The sequence below is a fragment of the Lepus europaeus genome, chromosome 5, assembly GCF_033115175.1.
Source record: "Lepus europaeus isolate LE1 chromosome 5, mLepTim1.pri, whole genome shotgun sequence".
Lineage (NCBI taxonomy): Eukaryota > Metazoa > Chordata > Mammalia > Lagomorpha > Leporidae > Lepus > Lepus europaeus.
The window spans coordinates 19,040,138-19,059,083 of NC_084831.1; the positions used below are offsets into that span (position 1 = coordinate 19,040,138).

An 18,946-nucleotide genomic window follows, 5' to 3' on the forward strand; every position below is an offset into this window, starting at 1 on the left:
ACCCAACAGCTCGTACACCCAGGAGAGGCGGCATGAGGCCTTGCGGGATCCCTACCACCCCACAGCACGTACACCCAGGAGAGGCGGCATGAGGCCTTGCGGGATCTGCCATTGCCCCAGGACCAGGGAGGAACTATTAGAGCATGATTTGCCATCCTGGAAAAAGAGCTGGACTCGGAAGCCAACCTTCCAAGACGGATGTCCTCTGAGGCGTCTGGCCAGGACCAGCTTTGTATCTGCAAGGCTCTGCAAAGTGAAAATGCAAGACCCCCAGTGTAGAAATCATTAGTAATTTCAAGAGGGCAGCTGCTCAGCACTGAGCTGAGTGTGAGGTTCTGGAAATGGGGCTCTGTGGGACTGCACCAGCTGTTCACCCAGGAAGCCAGCCCTGGCCCTGGCACACGGGGATTCAGGCATTGGGACCAAGGGATTGCATCCCAGGAGCCAGGCTGGGGTCAGGGAAGAAACGGTGGCCTAGGAACTAGGTGCCACCGAGACCAGGGTAGTGAGGGAGTTGGTCTGACCAGTGTGGGTCTCTCTCCCAGGGCTTCTGGGGTCTGGCCTGCCTAACCGATTTTGGAAGGTGCCGCGTGTGGGGCCGGTGCAGTGGTGCAGTGGGCTGGGCCGCAGGGTGGGTTGCCCACAGCCCATAGCGTAGTGCTGGGCTGTGGTGCTTCTGACCCCCTTCCCCCAGTGTGCAGCAGAGGATACCCGAGTACCTGGACTCTTTCGCCCGCGCGGGGGACCCACATGGAGTTCCCGGCTCCTGATCTCCGCCTGGGCGGGCGGTGGCTCTTGCGGGCATTTGGGAAGTGAACCAGCTTCCCTCCCACTTTTTTTTTTTTGGTCACTCTGCCTTTCAAATAAATAAACCTTTAAATATATATGTATACATATATATACACACACATATATATGCCGTGTGTGGCTGTGCGTCTAAGGGCGAGATAAAGGCTAAGACAGAAGAAAGCTCCAATGACTGGAGACCCACGGACTCTGAGGGCCACGCAGAGGAGGCGCCAGAGCCCGGGGGACAACGGACCCCGCACATTTTAAAGGCGGAGCTGGGAAGACCTCGGCTTCCGGAAGTCGAAGGGGTACAAACATGTAAAGCAACAAAGCGACGGAGCCCAGCGCCGGAAGCGACGAATCAGAACCCTCGGGGCTCTCCAGGCGCTGTCTGCAGACGGGGCGTGCCCGCCCCGCCCCCTCGGAGGCCGCGCCCCAGCCACGCCCCCTCGGAGGCCGCGCCCCCAGCCCCGCCCCCGCCCTGGGCCCGCCTGCCGAGGGCGCGCGGGGGCGCGGCTCGGTGCGCAGCTGCAGAGGATCGCTTCCGGGGGGGGCGGGTCAGCGGAAGTCGGGGTGGTTGAGGCCGGGCTGCGGGCTGTGGTAGGAGGGGCCGTGAGGTGAGTGAGCCCCGGAGCCGCAGTCTGAGGTGAGGAGGGTCCGAGGGCGGCCGGAGAGACGGAGGCGCGGCCTTCCGGCCCGGCCGCAGGCGGGGTCTCGGTGCCAGGCGCTGTGCGGGGCCCGCGGCTCCTGTTCCCGCGCGACTTCTCGCGGGAGCCGCCGCCGTCCGCCTCCTTTGGCACGGGGAAGCCGAGGCCCGAGAGGGGAGCTACTCCTCCGAGCCGAGGCAGACCGGAGGTTTCGGCCTTTCTGAGACCCGGCCGCGGGGCCGCGAGGCCGCTGGGGCGCTGGGCAGGCGGCGAGGACCTGGCCGACCTTGATCCGGGCCGGCTGGGTGCTGGGGGCGGGGACGCGCGTCCTGGCTGGTTCCCAGCAGCGGCTTCCCCGCGCGGCTGCGTGACCCACCGCGCGGGGCTCCGACCGTCGGTGCGCGCCGCGAAGTTTGCGCCGTCTCCCCGGGGGGACGCGCGTGAACGGAGCGTGACGGCGGCCTCGGAAGGGGCGGTGGGGGCGCAGCGGCGCCGACGGCCGGCCGAGCGGTGTTGCCAGCCAGCAGCCCTTGGGGCGGGGAGCTTGGAGGCCGAGGTGGCCGTCTCCGGCTCCACGGATGTTCGAGCGCTTAGTCTTCCGGCAGATGCCGTGCGGCCCCTCCGGGAAACGCAGTTCGCGGCGGTGCTGCAGGGAACCAGGGCGCCCCCGACCCGGGCAGGACGGCCGGTGACGCTGGGGCCGAGCTGGAGAAGCGGGTGCTGGCGTCGCCTGCCCGGGCGCGGGAGGTGTGCCCGCGACGCGGGGGCCGCTCCGCACCGGCCTCGGGGCAGTCTGGGGTCCACGTTCTATCTTAATGTCTCTAGCCAGCCAGTTTTAATCATAGGACCGAAGTGTTTGGGAAAATGCCTGCAGCTGTTGCATCAGGCCCACCGGAGGAAGTGGCCGTAAGGATTTGAGACAGGCACTGGGGCGCGTATGGAAGGCTTGGACTGGGGTGTGGAGGCAGCGACACCTGGGCCAGCCCGGGGCCCTTCCTCGGTCCAGCTTCCCTTCCCCGACACCTCCTTTCCCAAGGGTGAGACCCTCCGGGGGGACTCGCCAGAAAGAGCTGCTTTGCCAGTCTGCTCCGCAGTGACCTCCCCCGGCGTCCCCAGCCCTCAGGACTTGACCCCCAGCCTGCCTCGTAGCTTCTCATACTCCACCCCTCACCTTCCTACTCCCTCTGAACTCACCTAGCCTCCTCCTTAGTACAAGTTACTATCCAGGTCCTATCTCAGCTGGGTGAACAAGGGAATGAATAGGAGCGGACTGCACCTGCCAGGAGTGACCCCTTCCATCTGTGGCGTGTTTAACGGTTCATTAAGCACTTAAACCCATTTCACTGCTCCTTAAGGTCAAGTGGAGAACCATTGAGAAAGATTAAATGACCTGCCGGGGCTACAAAGACGGCAGGTGGCTGAACCAAGATGGACTTTGGGCTCTTCTCCCCCGTCTGAGGTCGGCTGGCTGTTCACTCTCCTGCTGCCGCTCCAGCCCCTGGCAGGGGCCCAGCAATGCTGTTCCAACCCTAAGAATGAACGCTGGGCTTGGACAGTACCTTCCTTTTGGCTCTCCCATGAACTTTGTACATACCAACAGGTTCTATTTATGTCTTTAGAACATATTTTCTATTTATGTTCTTTTGCCTCAAGAAACCTTAGCGCCCAGGGAGGTTCCCCAGGTTGGCCGAGCTAACCCACAAAGTCTGGAACAGAACCTTTAGGGGTCTGGATTTGGAGCCTGTGGTGGGTGAAGGCAGCCTCTTGGAGTGGTTTTCTCCTCGTGTGAAACAGAAGTCTTGGTGTAGTCGAGGCTCTGCGGGGCCTACTTTTGTGGGGCTTGGGGCCACTGAGTTCCCACTGTGGGGGTTGTTTCACAGGAAGGAAAGTCGGGCATTCCTCAAGATGGCCTGATGTGCAGGCGCCACACCTCCCGCCTCTCCCTGCTGCCGTGGCTGCCCTGTCCAAGCGCAGGAGCTGGCTGCAATGTCGGGAATGGAAGCCAATGTGGTAAGGGACATTCCCAGGGCAAGGTATGGTGGGGAGAGTGGAGCACCGAGCCAGCCCAAGGACGGTACGAGGTTCTGACTCCCACAATTCTTCCTTCTCCCTGGAGGCCTGGAACTGGAGCAAGGCTGCCCTTCCATCCGCTTCTCTGAGGAATCTGCTAGGCACTGGAGAAGCTTCAGGGCTCAGCGTAGTTCCGCCTTCCTGTGCAGAGGGAGGGGAGGGGCACCCAGCTAACTCCTGGCCCCTTCACTGGCCTTCCTGACACTACTGCTCTAGCAGCAGCATGTCCCTTGGTGCTGGCCGTGGAGGAACCTGTCCTCCCTCATGGTGGAGACCTGACTTAGCCCCAGAGGGTACCCTGCCTCTGAGATTTGGAATCCAGTCTTCCTCTAGAGTGGGCAGGGACAAAGGTAGCTGGACTCTGTCTCTGAAGTTGTGGCCATCCTGTCCCTCTTTGCCTAGACTATCCCAATCTGGCAAAACAAGCCTCACGGAGCTGCCCGAAGTGTGGTGAGGAGAATTGGGACCAACCTTCCCTTGAAGCCATGCCCCCGGGCAGCCTTTGAGGTGAGTGTGCTGAGGGCGAGGAGAGAAGAGGCTCTGTGCCTCAGACCTGTTGGCGTGTGCCAAGGCAAGCTGCCTTCCTGCTTACTTTTTCATTGGATCAAGAAGTATTCAGTAAGTGGTCCAGATAGCTCCTGCTCACAGTACCTTCTGATGGCACACACACCTGCGGCTACACGGCCTTCCAGTCTGTTCATAAGTGAACACTGACACCCTGGTGGCCTCTGCTGAGACTCCGATTTCATCAGGCTTCAGCAGTGTACCAGAGCAGGCCAAATCTGCACGAGTATGCACGTCCACGCTCGAGCTGTTTGCCAACCTGAGGGTCCCCATGTGGGCACTGAGTGTTATATGGACTCTTGAGAGCAATCTCTTCCATTTGCTGGTTCATTCCCTAAACGGCTGCAAAGGCTAGAGCTGGGCCAGGCTGAAGCCAGGAGCTCGATCTGTGTCTCCCATTTGGGTAGCAGAGGCCCAGGTATTGGATCATCTGCTGCTTCACCAGGTGCATTAGCTTATCAGGGAGCTTAATCAGAAATGGAGCAGCCAGGACTCAAACTGGCTCATATGGGATGCCAGTGTCACAGGTGGTAGCTTAAACCACTATGCCAGCCCATGTGTGTCTCTTGAGCTTAACTCTCTTCTTCAGCTCTAAGTCCTAAGACTTGGCCACTTAGCCACTTGTAGTGTTTCTGAGGCCTTAATTCCCCAGCTTCCTCTTTCTGGCTAAGTCTGGCCACTCCTTTACCAGGCTACTTCAGTGTTACCTCCCTGACTGGGAGACTTTAGCTCTTCTGTAGCAGAGAATTCTGCCTGGCCCAGGTCTGAGACCCCCTTCTACCTTGAACGCTGAGCAGCATCTGTCAGTCCCAGCTGCCTCCCCGGGGAACCAATGGTGAAGCATCAGTTCCAGACTGATGGTTAAGGTGTCTGTGCTCAGGACGCTGGGACACACCCACCTCTGCTTTCTGTCTATGCAGAGGAAACCCACATACGAATGAAAGGTGTGCCCAGGCAGGAACAGAGTGAGGGAGCTTGTATATCAGATGCTAAACTGCAGGCTGTGTAGGAACTGGATCTAGAGTTGGAAGTGGTATCAGGCATGGTGTTAGTTCTGGAATGAGGTTGGAAAGGGCTATCCCATAACCCAACTTGCCAATCACCCAGAATTGCCTAACTGGCAGGGGCAGGAGGACGTGGGTCCCAGCTGCCTTGGAAGCACTGGACAACAGGGAAAGACGGCTGACCCCATGCAGGTTGCCCCACACTTGGCTGTCTCCCCTGCAGGCCTTGGACAGATGCTGCCAGGCACAGGGAGGAGCAGTGATACTGACGAGGGGCACACACTGTGCAAGCACTTTGCACATTACCTCAGTTAACTGCCAACAGCAAGGGAACATTCACAGCTAATCCCGGAAAGCAAACATAGCTCTCCCTGAATGGCTCACTCTGGCAGTAGCTCTGGGTCAGTGACACTCATCCTCCTCGTGCCCTTGGAGTGTCACTTAATTCCCGTCAGTCCCAGGTTCCCTATCTAAAAGCAAGAACTGGCAACCCCTCATCCACCTAATAAACAATTTGTAACATGGAATTTAACTCATACAGGTGTGCTACTGTCTTAGTTATACCTAGATTTCTGTAAATTATCAAATATTAAAAGGAATCTTATTTTTAAAATTTAGCCCTATAAAAATTGTGAAAAGTAGGCTGGCGCCGTGGCTCACTTGGCTAATCCTCCACCTACGGCGCCGGCATCCCATATGGGCACCGGGTTCTAGTCCTGGTTGCTCCTTTTCCAGTCCAGCTCTCTGCTGTGGCCCGGGAGGGCAGTGGAGGATGGCCCAAGTGCTTGGGCCCTGCACCCGCGTGGGAGACCAGGAGGAAACACCTGGCTCCTGGCTTCGGATCGGCACAGTGCTGGTCGTAGCGGCCATTTGGGGGGTGAACCAATGGAAGGAAGACCTTTCTGTCTGTCTCTATTTCTACCTGTCAAATAAGTAAAAAAAAAAAAAAAATTGTGGAAAGTAAAATAAGTTACCTAGAATCACACCATGACACAGCCACAAGAAATTTCCCGTGGCTAGAACAGATTTTGGATGACCCTGTACCCATATATTCTTTAAAAGATTTATTTATTTATTTGAAAGAGTTACACAGAAGAGGAGGCAGAAAGAGATCTTCCATCTGCTGGTTCACTCCCCAAATGGCCGCAACGGCCAGAGCTGTGCCGATATGAAGCCAGGAGCTTCTTCCAGGTCTCCCATGCACCTCTGCCATGCAGGTGCAGGGGCCCAAGGACTTGGGCCATCTTGTACTGCTTTCCCAGGCCATAGTAGAGAGCTGGGTTGGAAGTGGATCAGCCGGGTCTTAAACCGGCACCCATATGGGATGCCAGCACTGCAGACAGCAGCCTTACCTGCTATACCACAGCGCCAGCCCCTGTACCCATATTCTCACAATCAAAGGGCAAGATGACTATCTGTTTTTTTCATCTTATTTGAAAGGCAGAATTACAGACTAATCTTCCATTCACTATTCATTCCCCAAAGATCCAAAACAGCCAGAGCTGGGCCAGGCTGACGCCAGGTCTGACATGGTGGCAGGAGCCCAAGTACTTGTGCCATCATCCACTGCTTCCCAGGTGCATCAGCAGGGAGCTGGGTGAAACGCAGAGTAGCCAGGACTGGAACCAGGTCTCCTTGTGGGATACAGGTGTCCCAAGCAGTGGCCTAATCTGGTATACCACAACACCTGTCTCTTGGCCAGCCCTGTTAAAAGATCACTCAGGCCAGCTGGGAAGGCAGTGAAGGATGGCCCAAGTCCTTGGGCCTCTGCACCCACATGGGAGACCAGGAGGAAGTACCTGGCTCCAGATCAGCACAGCTCCAACCATTGTGGCCATTTGGGGAGTGAACCAATGGAAGGAAGACCTTTCTGTCTGTCTCTGTCTGTAACTCTACCTGTCAAATAAAAATCTTAAAAAAAAAAAATCACACAGGCCAGTACCAATGAAGATCCTAAACTATTTGTAATCTCACAAACTGTCCTGCTTTTGGCCTGTTATGCAAGCTGTTTCCAATCAGGACCGTTATTCCACCCCTTCTAGGAAGCCTTCCTGACACCCAGTACTGGGTTAGGTGCTCCTCCTGTGTATTCTGCAATGTCTAATTGGCTTTTTGTGGAGTCAATGTTTGTTGACGAATTTTATTTCCCCACAGACCCTGCCCAACATCTCTGACCTGTGTTTGAGAGATGTGCCCCCAGTCCCTACCCTGGCTGACATTGCCTGGATCGCTGCAGATGAAGAGGAGACGTACGCCCGGGTCAGGTAGCTGAGGCAGTGGCGGGTCTGCTGGGGAACAGGGACCTTCCTCCCAGAAGTGGCAGGCAGCAGTGAGAGTGCTTGTGAGAGGCTGAGGGCAGCAGGAATGAGAACTGTTCACCAGAGGGAAGCAGGACCTGTCACTCTTAGCAGTAGATGAAGGGGTTTTTGCAGGAGTGCGGTGCCAGCTCTTTGTGACTGCTGTGCTCGTTTTCCTCTGGTCCAGGAGTGACACACGCCCCCTGAGGCACACCTGGAAACCCAGCCCTCTGATGGTCATGCAGCGCAATGCCTCAGTGCCCAACCTGCGCGGATCTGAGGAAAGGCTCCTGGCCCTGAAGAAGCCAGCGCTGCCTGCCCTGAGCCGCACCACTGAGCTGCAGGACGAGCTGAGTCACCTGCGCAGCCAGATTGCCAAGATAGTGGCAGCTGATTCAGGTAGGAGCCCCTAAACTGGAGCTTGGGATATAGTAGGCTGTCCCCTTGTTTTTGGAGGGACAGCATAGGGTTAAGGAAAATGGTGCTCCCTGGTTCAGGGGGACTTAGGCCCACGGCTCTGGGCAGTGAGGCTTAGGCAGACTCTAGTACTCCCTTGGAGAGTTTCTACCAACCATTTTGGACTGAATAGTTTGGTTAGGAACAAATAATCACTTAACCTGTGACCCCAGGCAGATTCCTTTCCTTAACTACAAAAACCAGTACCCTCTTCTAAGTTTTTTTTAAATTATTTGAGAGGCAGAGTTACAGAGAGAGAAAGAAAGATTTTCCATCCACCGGTTTACTCCCCAGATGGCTGCAACAGCTGGAGTTGGGCCAATCTGAAGTCAGAAGCTTCTTCCAGGTTTCCCACCTGGGTGCTACTTGGGCCATCTTCCACATAAGCAGAAAGCTGGATCAGAAGTGGAGCAGCCAGAGGCTTAGCCTGCTGTCATAGCACTGGCCCCTTAAGTGTCTCCATGAGCCCACAGCAACAACTCCTCCTCAGTTTATTAAGCATTCCCCACCATCACCTCCCTGTTCCTTGCCCTCTGTATCAGAGGTCACCTCCCCACTCTTCCAGATTTCTAGTTAAGGCAGAACCAATGGAAATGGATGAGAGCCTGTCTTGACCAGAGGCATGAACACCCAATACATTAAAGTTACTAAGCATCTTGGGAGAGATCAAACTCCTAGCTCCCAAACCTTATCAGTCAGCAGGGCACATAAAAATCATGGTATTATTTAATTCCATCACATGGGAGTTTCATGGATGAGCTGCACTTATATTTCCATTTCTAGGCTATTTTTTTTTGTCATTCAAGAGACTTATATAAGAAGCCAGACTTAGAAATTGAAGTTCTTTGTTAAAGAATCATTCTAGTTGTTTTCAGAGTTAGAAGCACTAGATCAGTTAGAGAAAAAGAACAAATGCAGGCCTCGACTCTGTCGCTTTAATCAAAGGCTGCCATCCAATTGCTGCAGAATGGGCATTTTTAGGAGCCAAGGGTGGGGAGGACTCCCCCAGACTGTTCCTGTCAGCCTAGGAGATGGATGTTCTCTAGGGAGTGTTTGCTTTATTCTAGCTCCAGTGTTCATCTATGCCTGTTGTTTTCTCTTTCAGCTTCGGCTTCGTTAACGCCAGATTTCTTATCTCCAGGAAGTTCAAATGTTTCTTCTCCTTTGCCTTGTTTTGGATCCTCATTCCACTCTACAACTTCCTTTGTCATTAGTGACATCACTGAGGAGACTGAGGTAGAGGTCCCTGAGCTCCCATCAGTCCCTCTGCTTTGTTCTGCCAGCCCTGCATGTTGTAAAACAGAACACAAGGCTACCTGTAGCTCCTCTGAAGACGATGACTGCATCTCTCTGTCCAAGGCCAGCAGCTTTGCAGACATGATGGGTATCCTGAAGGATTTTCACCGAATAAAACAGAGCCAAGATTTGTAAGTATTCTGGTGATGCATGTACTGTTTTAAAAATTGTTTTATTTAGAGAGGCAGAGACAAATGGAGAGCAATCTTCCATCTGCCCACCACTGCCAAGACTGGGCTAGGACACTGGGACTCCATCTGGGTGCGGCCCCAACTACTTGGGTGATCACCTGCTGCCTCCCAGGTGCAAATTAGCAGAAAGTTGGACAAGAAGAGTACCTGGGACTCAAACCAAGGACTCCGATATAAGATGCAGGAGTTGCAGCAGCGATTTAACAGCTATACCACAGGCCTACCCCATTCTGAGTCACACTTGGTCAGTGATCCAGTCTAGCAGATTTAAGAACATTTTACATTTGCTGGGTTAAATCACCCCAGCCAAAGTTATGACTAGTAGGGATTTTACAAAAAAGGCTCATTCAACCCAACTTCTGCCCTAGGCAGCTTCACCACTTCAGTTTTCATACTGAGTTTCCCCATGCCCTACCTTTCGTAATGGGAGGTTGTTATCTCAAATTGGTAGGTGTTTTTGGTGGAAGGAGAATTTCTGAAGTTAGGAATTCTGCTTTAAAGTGCTATGGATGTTTAGCTGCTGAGATCAATGCCCAACTCTGGCTCCAGCTTCCTGCTGATGGAGACCTGGGAAGCCACAAGAGCGGCTTGAGTAATTGGGTTCCTGCCACCCACGTGGAGACCTGGATTCTTCTTTGGCCCTGGCCTTTGCAGACACAAACGGTCCAAAATCCAAGACAATGTAAATGCAGATATTTGAAAACAGGCTTTTTAAGAGACATAAAAGCTGGTTATCAGAATGGCACAGATTTGTTTAAAAAACAAACAATCTTCTAATTGGGTGTAAGGGAATACCTACCTTTGACAAACTCATCTTACAGAGAAACCCTGGAGCCCTAGGTCCATTTCTCCAAGTGTGGTCTGAGCAGTGGCATGGAACTCACCAGAGGGGCTTGATATTCTAAAATGCAAGTTTCTGGGCACTTCAGTGTGAGATCCAACCTTACTGGCCAGCACCCAGATTGTACAGCTCTGTGAATGCAGGTCAAGAAGCTGCCCTGAGGGCTGGGAGGTTGATCTTTGTTTCCTAGGCCCCATTTCCCTCTGGAAACCAGACAGGGTCACTGCTTACTAGCAGGCTGATCCTGACCTGCAGTTCTTTAATTTTCCACATCCCCACGTGCAGTTAACTGCTGCTGCTTTTGGTCACGTTTTATGGATTCTCATACTTTTCTGGCTTGTCTTTTGGATCAAACAGATCCCAGATCCTTATTGTCAAGACTCTTTTCTCCTTTGTAGAACAAGCTGGGCCAATGACTATGGGTAAAGGTTCAGAAATGTGGTAAGACAAAAAATAATTTTACATTCAAGGCTTAATGACTAATGACAAGTAAAACATCTGCATGGGGATGTTCACTAGAATTATTTTTCAAGTTTAAGACCCTCTTGGGGCCTGTGCTGTGGCGTAGCAGGTAAAGCCACCGCCTGAAGTGCCAGCATCCCACATGGGCACTGGTTCGAATCCCGGCTGCTCTTCCGATCCCGCTCTCTGCTGTGGCCTGGAAAAGCAGATGGCCCAGGTCCTTGGGCCCCTGTACCCGGGAAGAAGCTTCAGATCAGCCCAGCTTTGGCTATTGCAGCCAGTTGGGAAGTGAACCAACAGATGAAAGACTTCTCCCTAACTCTGCCTTTCAAATAAATCTTTAAAAACAAAAAAATTTGAGCCTACCCCACCCTGGAGCTGGTTTTTGTTCCCACAAGTTCCTGATGATACGCATGTTTAGCTATAATTCTGGGTTTCCTCTGTTGGGGAACCAGGGTAGTAGCTTCTTCCCCAGAGCTAGTAAGGATCAGAGGCTGGCGCCCCGGCTCAATAGGCTAATCCTCCGCCTGCAGCGTCACCACACCGGGTTCTAGTCCCAGTCGGGGCGCTGGATTCTGTCCCGGTTGCCCCTCTTCCAGGCCAGCTCTCTGCTATGGCCTGGGAGTGCAGTGGAGGATGGCCCAAGTCCTTGGGCCCTGCACCCGCATAGGAGACCAGGAGAAGCACCTGGCTTCGGATCAGCACGGTGCGCTGGAGGCAGCATGCCAGCCGCAGCAGCCATTGGAGGGTGAACCAACGGCAAAAGGAAGACCTTTCTCTGTCTCTCACTGACCACTCTGTAAAAAAAAAAAAAGGATCAGAATGGCCAACTCACCAGTCACTTCCCCTGCAAACCTTGTGGTAAAATGTTCCTACGATAGCGTCAAAGGGTGGGAGCAGAAGCTTAGCCATCAGGCCAACTCTAGCAAGTTGATGGTCCTTTATTTTGCCCACACTTTGTAGCCATTAAAGAAACATTAGAAGGCAGCACTGTGGCATAGTGGGTAAAGCCACTGCTTGCAGTGCCAGCATCCCAAATGGGTGCCAATTTGAGTCTTGGCTGCTCTACTTCCAGTCCAGCTCTCTGCTGTCGCCTGGGAAAGCAAAATTGGGCCCCGTGGGGGAGACCTGGAAGAAACTTCTGGCTTAGATTGGCCCAGCTCTGGCCGTTGCAGCCATCTGGGGAGTGAACCAGTGGATGAAAGACAGTTACAGAGAGGGGTAGAAACAGGTCTTCCACTGTACCACAGTGCCGGCTCCAAAATAAAAATTACAAAAAAAAAAAAAAAAAAAAAAAAAAAAAAAGCCTTCTACTTAAGAGATGAAATCTGGAACCAGTACTTGGTTTTGAACTCTGAATTCACTTGGTGAGTGACTAGTGTCTTTGGACAAACTATATAGCCTTTCTGTGATTTACTTTTCTCATAAAAGGGAACTATAAGTGGCTGGTGCTGTGGCACAGCAGGTTAAAGCCCCCGTGTCCCATATGGGCGCTAGTTCTAGTCCCGGCTGCTCCACTTCCAATCCAGCTCCCTGCTAATGTGCCTGGGAAAGCAGTGGAAGATGGCCCAAGTCTCTGGGCCCCTGCACCCAAGTGGGAGACCCGGAAGAAGCTCCTGGCTCCTAGCTTCAGATCAGCACAGCTCTGGACGTTGTTGCCATGTGGGGAGTGAATTAGCAAATGGAAGACCCCTCTCTCTGTAACTCTGTCATTCAAATAAATGAAATAAATCTTTAAAAAACTGTAAAAGCATTTACCTCTAGTGGTTATTGTGAGAATTAGGTCGGGTAATGTGCACAAAGACACAAACTCAAATATAATTTTATCTGTGATTATATCACCAGGAACCGGAGTTTAGTGAAGGAAGAAGACCCTGCTGTTCTTATCTCTGAGGTCCTAAGGAGGAAGTTTGCTCTGAAGGAAGAAGATATTAGTAGAAAAGGAAACTGACACCACTCAGCTCTGCAAACTCAGTTTCACGCTCCTGGAACTCCTTCAACAGCTGCCTTCCTCACCACAGACAGATGTTTCTGCGTCTCAGCCAGAAATCTGTAACAGTCTGGCAGACAAGCTAGAGCTTGGACTGAGAGAGAAGAGCTGGATGACATGTTTCCCATGTTTCCACCTTAGCAGAAGCTAAGGCCTGGGACTTGTGCTGAGACATTTGTTACAGGTGATTATGTATGGTGGAATGTCTCAGTTTAAGGAGACAGAAGTTTGTTTTTTCCGTGGCTCTGTGTGAAAATAGGTCCTAACTGAATGACTTAATTCACCGCATCAGACCCCATAACTGGTCTCATCGGTCACTTTGTTGTGCCCAGCTGTCACTCACTCTCAGCTGCTGCCTTGCAGCAGAGCAGGGCTGAGGGGAAGGCTGTCACAGTTTATGTACACGTTTGCACACTGCACAGGGCAGGGAAGATCTTAATGCTGCTCCATCATAAACCTACACCAATGCCCAGCAATCACCCTTTCCCTGTCTAGATGTAGAGGTCAGGCCACTGGACCAGCTAACACTTGGGCTGCTACTGAAGGCCCTGGCTATTTTTTCTTAAGCATATTTTATAATACTGTATACAACCAGACCTAGCCTCCAAGGCCCCAGAGCCTCATCAGTTTCACTGATTGAAAACTTTCTCTTCCATGGGACTCTAGTTTAAGCCCAATAGGAACGGGAAATGGGAAGGGAGAGAGCATACCATCCTTCCAGGCCCATTGGGCTGGGCCAAGGTTTGTACCTACAGCACCATGCATGACACAGACGCCCTCAGGTCCCTTTCTCTATGGTATGTCTACTGTGTGTGTGGGTTAAACATTACCCAACATTAAATGAAGGATTTGGAGAAGCACTACATTTGCTGTGTCTGTCTCTTGAGTTGTGATCACTTAGTATCTCTTAGGAATATAGGACCCCTAAAATTTTAAGGGGTATGAACCTAAAAGCCAGATTTCTGGCTTTGTTTTTCCTTATTAGGTCCTGCCCTTAAAAAGGAAAACTTCCGGCCAGTGCCGCGGCTCACTAGGCTAATCCTCCGCCTTGCAGCGCCAGCACTCCGTGTTCTAGTCCCGGTTGGGGTGCCAGATTCTGTCCTGGTTGCTCCTCTTCCAGTCCAGCTCTCTGCTGTGGCCTGGGAAGGCAGTGGAGGATGGCCCAAGTGCTTGGGCCCTGCACCCACATGGGATACCAGGAGGAAGCTCTGGCTTAGGTAGCAGCCATTTGAGGGGTGAACCAGCGGAAGGAAGATCTTTCTGTCTCTCCCTTTCACTGTCTAACTCTGTCAAAAAAAAAAAAAAAAAAAAAAGGAAAACTTCCCTAGGTGCTTTCCCCTTTCTGTAGATTTTTCCCTAAACTCTTAAAAATAGTTTAATCTTACAACTTGCAGGTTTGCTCTCGTAAGCCTTTTAGGTGCCATACCTGCAATGAGAAAAACTGCCGCCTAGTAGATTAATGCCTTGAGTGGAGCATAGGCCAAACTCATGACTCAAGTTCATACTGAACCTAGGGCAGTGATAGAACATGCTATTGCTAAGTTACTTTTTCAAACATAAAACATTACAAATTTTAATTACAGTCAGTTTTCTACTTCCTGGAAGACTACAAAAAGCTCTTGGAACTTTGTATTACAAAAAGACTACACACCAAAAATCTTAATTCCATTTTAGCATGACCTTTTTGAAGTACCCTCATAAAATCACATTCAGACTATTATATGGCTTAGACTTTTTTAAAAAGGAGATATTGAAACAAAATATATAACTTTAAAGTACTATACAGTTAACACTAAATAAAGAAAATAATGGAACTACTGCCAGCCTACCTCTTTCCTGCAAACTCCTGCACACTTGCGTTAGGGGAATATGCCTCTGTTTCTCAGAAAGCTATCAAGAATAATGGTCCCAAGGCCAGCGCCGTGGCTTAACAGGCTAATCCTCCACCTTCTGGTGCTGGCACACCGGGTTCTAGTCCCGGTTGCCCCTCTTCCAGGCCAGCTCTCTGCTATGGCCCGGGAAGGCAGTGGAGGATGGCCCAAGTGCTTGGGCCCTGCACCCACATGGGAGACCAGGAGAAGCAGCTGGCTCCTGGCTTCGGATCAGCACGATGCACCGGCTGCAGCGGCCATTGGAGGGTGAACCAATGGCAAAAAGGAAGACCTTTCTCTCTGTCTCTCTCTCACTATCCACTCTGCCTGTCAAAAAAAAAAGAATAATGGTCCCATTATTGAGAAGGATTACAGCCAAAGGTAACACACACATCCTGAAGAAGCAAGGTCCCAGCCAGGCATCAGAAAGGGCGACGAGGAGAGTGCAGGCTGCATAGCAGGGTCTTCCGTGGAGGGCTCAGTACCAGTCTGCCTCCCCGGGGCACAGCTCACCCTTGTTCAGGGAATTCACCAGTCACCTTATGAGGGAAAGGCACAAAGCCAACACACTGTCTTAATGAGGGATACTGCCTGCTTTATTCACACAAAGAAAATGTTTGATAATGCCAACAGCTATATCACACTGCCTCCTTCCCTCCTAAAAACACTTCTCTCACCGCCAACTACAGATGTCTTCCTACATCTCTTATTTGAAGGTACTTTAGAACCAAACCCACATTAAAAACATTTACAGCTGATGCTTGATAACCTGATTACCTTCAGAGTCCTGGGTAAAGAGAAGGTCAGGGGGCAGGTGGAACTGTGTCGGTCCCACCTGGCACAGAGCCTGAGTGCTGTCAGGAAACTGTGCCAAGCCCTGATGGCAGCTGTTGCTTATGTTCTGGAAAGGGGCTCGAGAGTTGTGGGCAATGACCTGCTGGCCCTGAGAATCTTCAGTGAAAAGCTGATTCCATGAGTCCTTGTCATTCTTTTCACTATCCCAGGAAAATACAGAAACAGGACAAGGGCTTCGTTCCACTGCTATGTTTTTTCCATTCCAGGATTCCCTGTGAGTCCGAGGGACCTCCCTGTTTTCTTTGGCAGACACCTTCCTTTCCAATTTAGCTTTGTCCAAGGATTGAGGGCATTTTCTCCTAGCTGGGCTGCTGTGTCCCTCCAGGCCCTGAGACTTCTTTTTAGATCCATGAAGCCATTCCCTTATGGAAGAATCCTTCTGTCCCTCCTTCTGGTCCAGTAAACAAGAACTTCCCAAGTCCTGGGTAAAGGAAAAAGCCAGTGAGGCTTCACTCTGTCCGGCACAGACTAGGGTATCAGGCTGCAGCAAAGACAGCTCAGTCAAAAGTGAATTTCCCATTTTGTGGTGGCCAGAAGTCTGGAGGAGCTGAGGAGAAAATCCCGTCTCTGGGATGTCTGCTGGGGTTGAAGTGGCAAAAGGGAGTGCCATGCAACCATCCCCAGAGCCTTGGATCAAATGGCCCCTTAGAGGGGAGGCATCATTCTTGGATTCTTTGTTGATCTGTCTTTCTGCAGGAGATGGAACACTTCTCTGGTCACCACCATTTGTCTTTCCTAGTGAAACAGGAATAAACAAGTTACTGTCAGAAAATTGCCCTCAACAGAATCTAGTTGGCTTTTTCTGAAATCAACACCAGTGACTATTACTGCCTGGTGCAGGGTTCTTAAGATTCTTCACCTAACTCGGTAGTTAATCTTCCTGCTTTCAACGTTGTTATGCTTTCAGAATGGTCTAAAACATAAATCTTAAATTCTCCTATGCAAGTGTATGGATGCTGTCATGACCTTCCTCAACCTAATAAAGTCAAACATGGTTACAATCAAACCAGCACCTACCTTTCCAGCCGAGCGTCCACATTATGTGGTTTAACACAGGACACGTCAGTGCTGCTCTTTTTATTTAACATGATTTCTACTAAATAGTGATCCTGGCAAATATATACTCCAGAATATTATGCTTAAACAAGCCAACATGTATTCATTTGTTAGATCGGAAAGATCACATTTAGCATCCAACTCTAAGAAACCTGGTGACAGTAGAAAGAACCTAAGTTCCCTTCTCCTCAAACATTTCCTGGAAAAGGAGTGAAGACAAAATCAGGATGCTAAGACAACAATGATGATAAAACAACTACTACTGTCCAGCCCGTCCACTTTACCAAGCATAAAATGGATCCTGTTCTGCTTTAAGATATGGATGAACGACTTGGAATTCCCATTCCCCTGAAGTCACACCAAGATCTAATTACAAAACAAAACAGAATGATTTCCTTTTTCCTTCTCCAAGAATTATATTGCACAAATTTTATTTTGCGAGAATTTCCAACTTTGCCTAAGAATTCAAAGTAGACCATAAATAAACTAGAATCTGTAATTTAAAAAATGTTTTTGAAAAAAAATGTTTTCCTTGTTATACAAAGCAGAAGGAAGGGAGGGAAGAGAGCATTTTGATAGAAAGCAACACTGAGAATCCCACTAAGAATTACAGCACTCCCTGCAAAGCCCTCCAACTGCAGGAGCCCTCCTCTAGAAACTCCACGCGTTCCAGACCTCAGCTTTCTCCAGAGACACATGCAAGCAAAGAGCCACCGAAGGATGATGAGAGGGGTAGGCATTTAGCACAGTGGTAAAGATGCCACTTGGGATACCCGCATCCCGTATCAAAGGAGCTGAGTTCAAGTCCCAGCTCTGTTCTCAATTCCAGCTTCCTGCTAGTTCACACCCTGGAAGGTAGCAGGTGGCGGCTGAAGTGATTGAGTCTCTGCACCCACTGTGGGAAACTCTGAATTCCTCGTTCCTGACTTCAGCCTGGCCAACCCCAGCTGTTGAAAGCATTTAGGGAGTGAGCCAGCAGATGCAAAAAATCTCTTATTTCTCTCCCCTTTCTGGTCTGCCTTTGAAAAAATAAAAATTTGGAGAAAAAAAAGGATGAGAAACAAGCCAACTCTATGCCAACCTAAGAAAAATAATCTTTCAATTTACTTTTTTTGACAGGCAGAGTGGACAGTGAGAGAGAGACAGACAGAGAGAAAGGTCTTCCTTTTTTGCCGTTGGTTCACCCTCCAGTGGCCACCACGGCCGGCGCGCTACGGCCAGCATGCTGTGGCCGGCGCACCGCGCTGATCCGAAGCCAGGAGCCAGGTGCTTCTCCTGGTCTCCCATGTGGGTGCAGGGCCCAAGCACTTGGGCCATCCTCCACTGCACTCCCGGGCCGCAGCAGAGAGCTGGCCTGGAAGAGGGGCAACCGGGACAGAATCCGGTGCCCTGACTGGGACTAGAACCTGGTGTGCCGGCGCCACAGGCAGAGGATTAGCCTAGTGAGCCGTGGTGCTGGCCCAATTTACTTTTTAATTTTTTATTTGCCTTGAGAGGCAGAGAGAAAGAGACACAGAGATTTTCCATCTGCTGGTTCACTCCCCAAATGCCTGCAACAGCCAGGCCTGGATTAGGTTGAAACCAAAGCCTGGAACTCAACCTGGGTCTCCTACATGGGTGGCAGGCACCCAAGTACTTGAACCATCACCTGCTGCCTTTCAGAGTATTCACTGGCAGGCAGCTAGAATCAGAAGCCAGGCTGGGAGTCAAACCCAGGCACTGATAAGGGATGTGGAAGTCTCCAAGGGGTGTCTTAACTACTGTGTCAAATGCCTGCCCCATCTTTGAACTTTTGAGATGTTTCCTACAGAAATAACAATTAACTTGAGAAATTTTATACAGAAATAACATCAATTAACCTTATACAGATTACTCATTGTGGCTAATCCTAACCAATGCCAAGTCAACTCCCTTAGGTATTCCCAATTCCCAAATACACCTTTCCTCACTACTGTCAGTAAACACAAATAGTTAATATTATACAACAAAACCAGAAAAGTATATAAATGCATTTTATATGCTTTTTTAAAAAGGCAATGATTTCTTGTTTGATAATCTCTCTCAATAGGTCAGCTTATTTTAATGCAATGCACTGATTTCAATACTTCTCCTGAATATCCCAACATGGAAAAATAAACAGACTCCTTTTGTCTTTCCTGGATAATGAAGTATCCCCAGATGGGTCATCATACCTGGTTGCAAGGTAAAGAAGGAAGCAATGCTGGTCTGCTTAACACATGCATGTGGAGTTCTTCTTTGAGTTAAATAAATATTAGTCTTTCTCTCTTCAGGAAGCAGTGTTAGTATTTTGGTGCTTGGTTTGATTAAATGTGTCTGAAAAGGGAAGGGGAAAAAAAAACCTATTAATATCAAAAGAGCTGCCAGTTGAGAGTGAATCAACACTACTGTAAATATACATATATATATTTGTATGTATATATATATGTATACACACAAACACACACCCCATTAAAACAAAATACAAAAATCTGAATTCAGGGGCTAGCACTGTGGCACAGCAAGTAAAGCTCCCACCTATGACACTGGCATCCGAAAC

At 50.6% G+C, this 18,946-nt stretch overlaps 2 protein-coding genes across 4 annotated transcripts in view; one reads left to right on the forward strand and one right to left on the reverse strand.

The window, feature by feature from the left end:
• Nucleotides 1–1,322: 1,322 nt before the first annotated feature.
• MTFR1L (mitochondrial fission regulator 1 like) lies at nucleotides 1,323–12,568 on the forward strand. Of its 3 annotated transcripts, none has more exons than XM_062190666.1 (7): nucleotides 1,323–1,406; nucleotides 3,317–3,446; nucleotides 3,909–4,013; nucleotides 7,229–7,338; nucleotides 7,559–7,770; nucleotides 8,933–9,254; nucleotides 12,463–12,568. In XM_062190666.1, the coding sequence occupies exons 2-7, from the start codon at nucleotides 3,423–3,425 to the stop codon at nucleotides 12,566–12,568; spliced, it is 879 nt and encodes a 292-aa protein (XP_062046650.1). In that variant the 5' UTR covers nucleotides 1,323–1,406; nucleotides 3,317–3,422. The 3 variants fall into 3 exon arrangements, with proteins under 3 accessions (XP_062046650.1, XP_062046648.1, XP_062046649.1); XM_062190664.1 differs by having other exon boundaries at nucleotides 1,348–1,435; XM_062190665.1 differs by lacking the exon at nucleotides 1,323–1,406 and adding an exon at nucleotides 2,226–2,473.
• A 26-nt stretch (nucleotides 12,569–12,594) lies between these two features.
• The window catches only part of AUNIP (aurora kinase A and ninein interacting protein), a 28,735-nt gene continuing 22,383 nt past the window's right edge, over nucleotides 12,595–18,946 (reverse strand). Inside the window, exons 2-4 of the mRNA XM_062190667.1 lie at nucleotides 18,582–18,723; nucleotides 15,256–16,068; nucleotides 12,595–12,701 (exon numbers count right to left, since the gene is read on the reverse strand). Of these exons, the coding sequence (XP_062046651.1) occupies nucleotides 12,595–12,701; nucleotides 15,256–16,068; nucleotides 18,582–18,723 (1,062 nt within the window). The remainder of the gene's footprint in view (nucleotides 12,702–15,255; nucleotides 16,069–18,581; nucleotides 18,724–18,946) is intronic.

What these genes read in the sequence shown, in the direction of transcription:
- MTFR1L (XM_062190666.1), top strand. Translation starts at nt 3,423, where the DNA reads ATGTCGGGAATGGAAGCCAATGTG. An exon ending in CGGGAATGGAAGCCAATGTG is followed by an intron (nt 3,447 to 3,908) that starts GTAAGGGACATT and finishes CTCTTTGCCTAG; the next exon opens with ACTATCCCAATCTGGCAAAA. An exon ending in GAGACGTACGCCCGGGTCAG is followed by an intron (nt 7,339 to 7,558) that starts GTAGCTGAGGCA and finishes CCTCTGGTCCAG; the next exon opens with GAGTGACACACGCCCCCTGA.